General features: G+C 27.5%; 1 protein-coding gene across 3 annotated transcripts in view; it reads left to right on the top strand.

Annotated features, from left to right (window-relative positions):
* LOC124429283 (acanthoscurrin-2-like) overlaps positions 1 to 3269 on the top strand; it is a 40696-nt gene extending 37427 nt beyond the window's left edge. For all 3 annotated transcript variants that reach the window (XM_046974348.1, XM_046974347.1, XM_046974346.1), the window contains one exon: positions 2689 to 3269. In XM_046974348.1, coding sequence (XP_046830304.1) covers positions 2689 to 2819 — 131 coding nt within the window. In that variant the 3' untranslated portion in view covers positions 2820 to 3269. The remainder of the gene's footprint in view (positions 1 to 2688) is intronic.

Here is a 3269-nt window from a genome sequence, read left to right as displayed (position 1 = left end):
ATAATTACATTAAAGTATAATGCGAAACAATATAAGATATTTCGTGATTTGTACACACATATGTTAAATTATAATATGTCTTTGGAGATTAATTTTTAAACGAACGAAAAAAGTAAAAGAAAAAAAAAAAGGAGAAAGAAGAGAGAGAGAGAGAGAGAGAGAGAGAGAGAGAGAGAGAGAGAGAGAGAGAGAGAGAGAGAGAAAAGAAAACCAATTAACATTACTAACCAAACGTTTCAAGGCAATTTAACTTTTAAGAGAGAAGAAGATCAAATGAATACGATTTAAAAATGTATTTATCCACCATCTTCGTTGTTAACAACGTTCGTAATAATACGGAATACGTCTAATACCGAAGCTCGTTTGCTCAGTTTTCTTCGGGTCGGTTGATTCGAAGCAGTTTACGACTAAAAGGGACGAGTACGATAACTGTTCTGAAAGATTCATGAAAGTGTAAACAAGACGGGGTGTAGTTTTAGCAGAGGTAGTAGAGGCCAGCTTCTCTTTCATTTGACTTCCAAATAGTAACGAAAAAATTTTTCGATAAGAATTTTAATGTGCAATCCTTAAAAGAATTTCATTCCAATTTCTATATTCAATAATCTTCGTATCATAAAGTGGATAAATCTTTTCTTCGATTTCGTAATATTTCTTGCAAATGACATTTACATATTTCCATATTCCTTTATAATTTTTTTTTTCTCCTTCCCTTCTAAAATTAGATAATGTAAAAGTTATAATATTATTTTCATATTTATATTATATATATAATTATACTATATGTATATATATATATATATATATATATATATACACAATTCAATTATAAAATAATTTATTATAGTATGATATTAATAAAGTTATATACATAGCATAGTAAATTTGTAATATATAATATATACATATAATATAAAATAGTATATACGATATAATTATTATCAGGATTATTATTATTATTATTATTACTATTATTATTATTATTCTGTTATAATATAAAGTTTAAAAGTGTACGACTGAATAATTGAACGGTACTATAGAGGATTAAACTAAATACTAACGTTTAAATTCTTCTTGTTCGGAAACAGATAGAGTCGTTTATGCTATCCAACATTGTCGAAACATGTCACACACAGTAATACGATTTAACGAGCCATGATGTGATCCGTGAAAGTACTTCGTTCAATCTTTATTACTATCGTTCTCGTTCTAGTTAATGTTTTTGTGAGTCATATAACAACGTATAGACGTATATACCACAAGAGGGACGGGGGGGGGGGGAAGACGGAACGATAAATTAAATTTCTTTTTTCTCTTTTTTTTTCTTCTTTCTTTTTTTTTTTCTTTTCTTTTTTTGAAAGTGGTTGAACCTTCTACTTCTTCTATTTAATTTTCGTATAAATCGTAAATTCTACTTATCAGATTTGCAAATCTTTTGTTAAAAACGGGAGGAAAGTTTTTCCTCGTGGTACTTACGAAAATATGTTGGATGATTATAGAAGTCAAGGAAAATATTGTGTCTATAAATATGTATATATATATATATATATATATATATATATATATATATATATATATATATATATATATATATTTACTAACTCGGAAAAAAATTAGTACTCAGACTGCGTAAAGAAGGTACACATATAGTTATTTTTCTTTCTTCTTTTACTCGAGTACTATGTTTACTTTTTTCAGAGAAAATATTAATTGGGAAAAAAATGGGAACGCCGTGTACTTTTCATTTGGGTACTGAAACTTTGTATATAGTACGATTAAAATTATTTAGAATTTTTAATATCCTTTGTTCGTACATTATTAATATCATTAAAAAAAAAAAAAAACAAAAAAAAAAAAACAAAAAAAAAACAAAAAAAAAAAACAAAAAATCGTATTCGCGAAGATAAATATTTAATTTTACTTATTTATATATTTAATCTAATTTAATCTTCACGTTGATATAATTTATTATATTTCATATATAATTTATGATTTATTTTTCCTTTCTTTCTTTTTTTCTTATTTTTTAGACACGAAAGAAAATTAGATTATCATTGACAAATATTTATTACGTTTCGTTAATTATTAATGAAATTACCATAGAAAGAATTCTTCATGAATTACTTCATTAATATATGATTCAATTGATGAAGTTATTTTTACATTACATATATAATTCTTTTTATAAAAATAAAATATATTTATTAAAAAGAAATATATATATATATATATATAACAAAAAAATTCTTTAAAGAAACGTTCTTTTAAATTTATCTTAATAAACGAGAGAAAAGATTTGTCATGAAAATTATTAATTCACATCCGAGGATTGATATTTCACGTTACAAAAAAAAAAAAAGAAAAAGCAAAAAATAATCGATATATTTAGATAAGATGAAAAACACGAACGATATCTGTTTACTCTTTCATTATCTTTCATTTTGTAAGATAAAAATATGAAAGGGGGAGAAGGTGGCGGTAACACCGGGTTATATGGCTGAAAGAAAAAAATACGATAAAATAAAATAAAATAAAATAACGAAGGTAGGATGAAATTAAAATTAAAAAATCCAAAGAAATATAAATCACGGATAAGATAATCAAAATGAAAAAAAGAGAGAGAGAGAGAGAGTATTATAGAATAAAAATGAATTTAATATAAGATCATATATGCTCGGGGTTGTTAAACAGGCTCTTTAGGAAACGCCAAGGGTTACATCATCCTCGCACTTTTGATTGGCGTTATCTCAATGGTGATCGGTTGCTGGTTATCCGATAACTGTTGGTCACCCGAACCAGAAGGGGTGGTCACCCTCGCATAGCCTAGTGCCGATTTTCGTTCGTCTAGGCGATAACAACTACTACGACGCCTACCATCCTATACGATTCTCAATGAATCGAACGGTCAGCGTCCTTCGCAACGACATCAACAACAACAACAACAATTACAACAACTACAACTACAACAATTGTTACAACAATTACAACAACAACAACAACTATTTCAACCTCAGCAAATGGAAGAGCAACGTCGACAAATTGAACGATTATTTCAGCATCAAAGACGACCCTTGCTCGACATTAACGACAACGACACGCTTTTACGCGTATGATCGTCATGAATCATAGATCATAGATCATAGGTCATAGATCATTGTCAAAGGTCATTTTTATTAAACTTCTCTTTTTCTATTTCTTTCTCTTTTTCTCTCTCTCATATCTGTCTTTGTTTCTGACTCTCTCTCTCTCTCTATCTATCTCTCTTTCTCTTT

This window comes from Vespa crabro, chromosome 15 (genome assembly GCF_910589235.1).
Source record: "Vespa crabro chromosome 15, iyVesCrab1.2, whole genome shotgun sequence".
Taxonomy (NCBI): Eukaryota; Metazoa; Arthropoda; class Insecta; order Hymenoptera; family Vespidae; genus Vespa; species Vespa crabro.
Note: the sequence above shows the minus strand (reverse complement) of the source record. Positions and strands in the feature narration are given on the sequence as shown.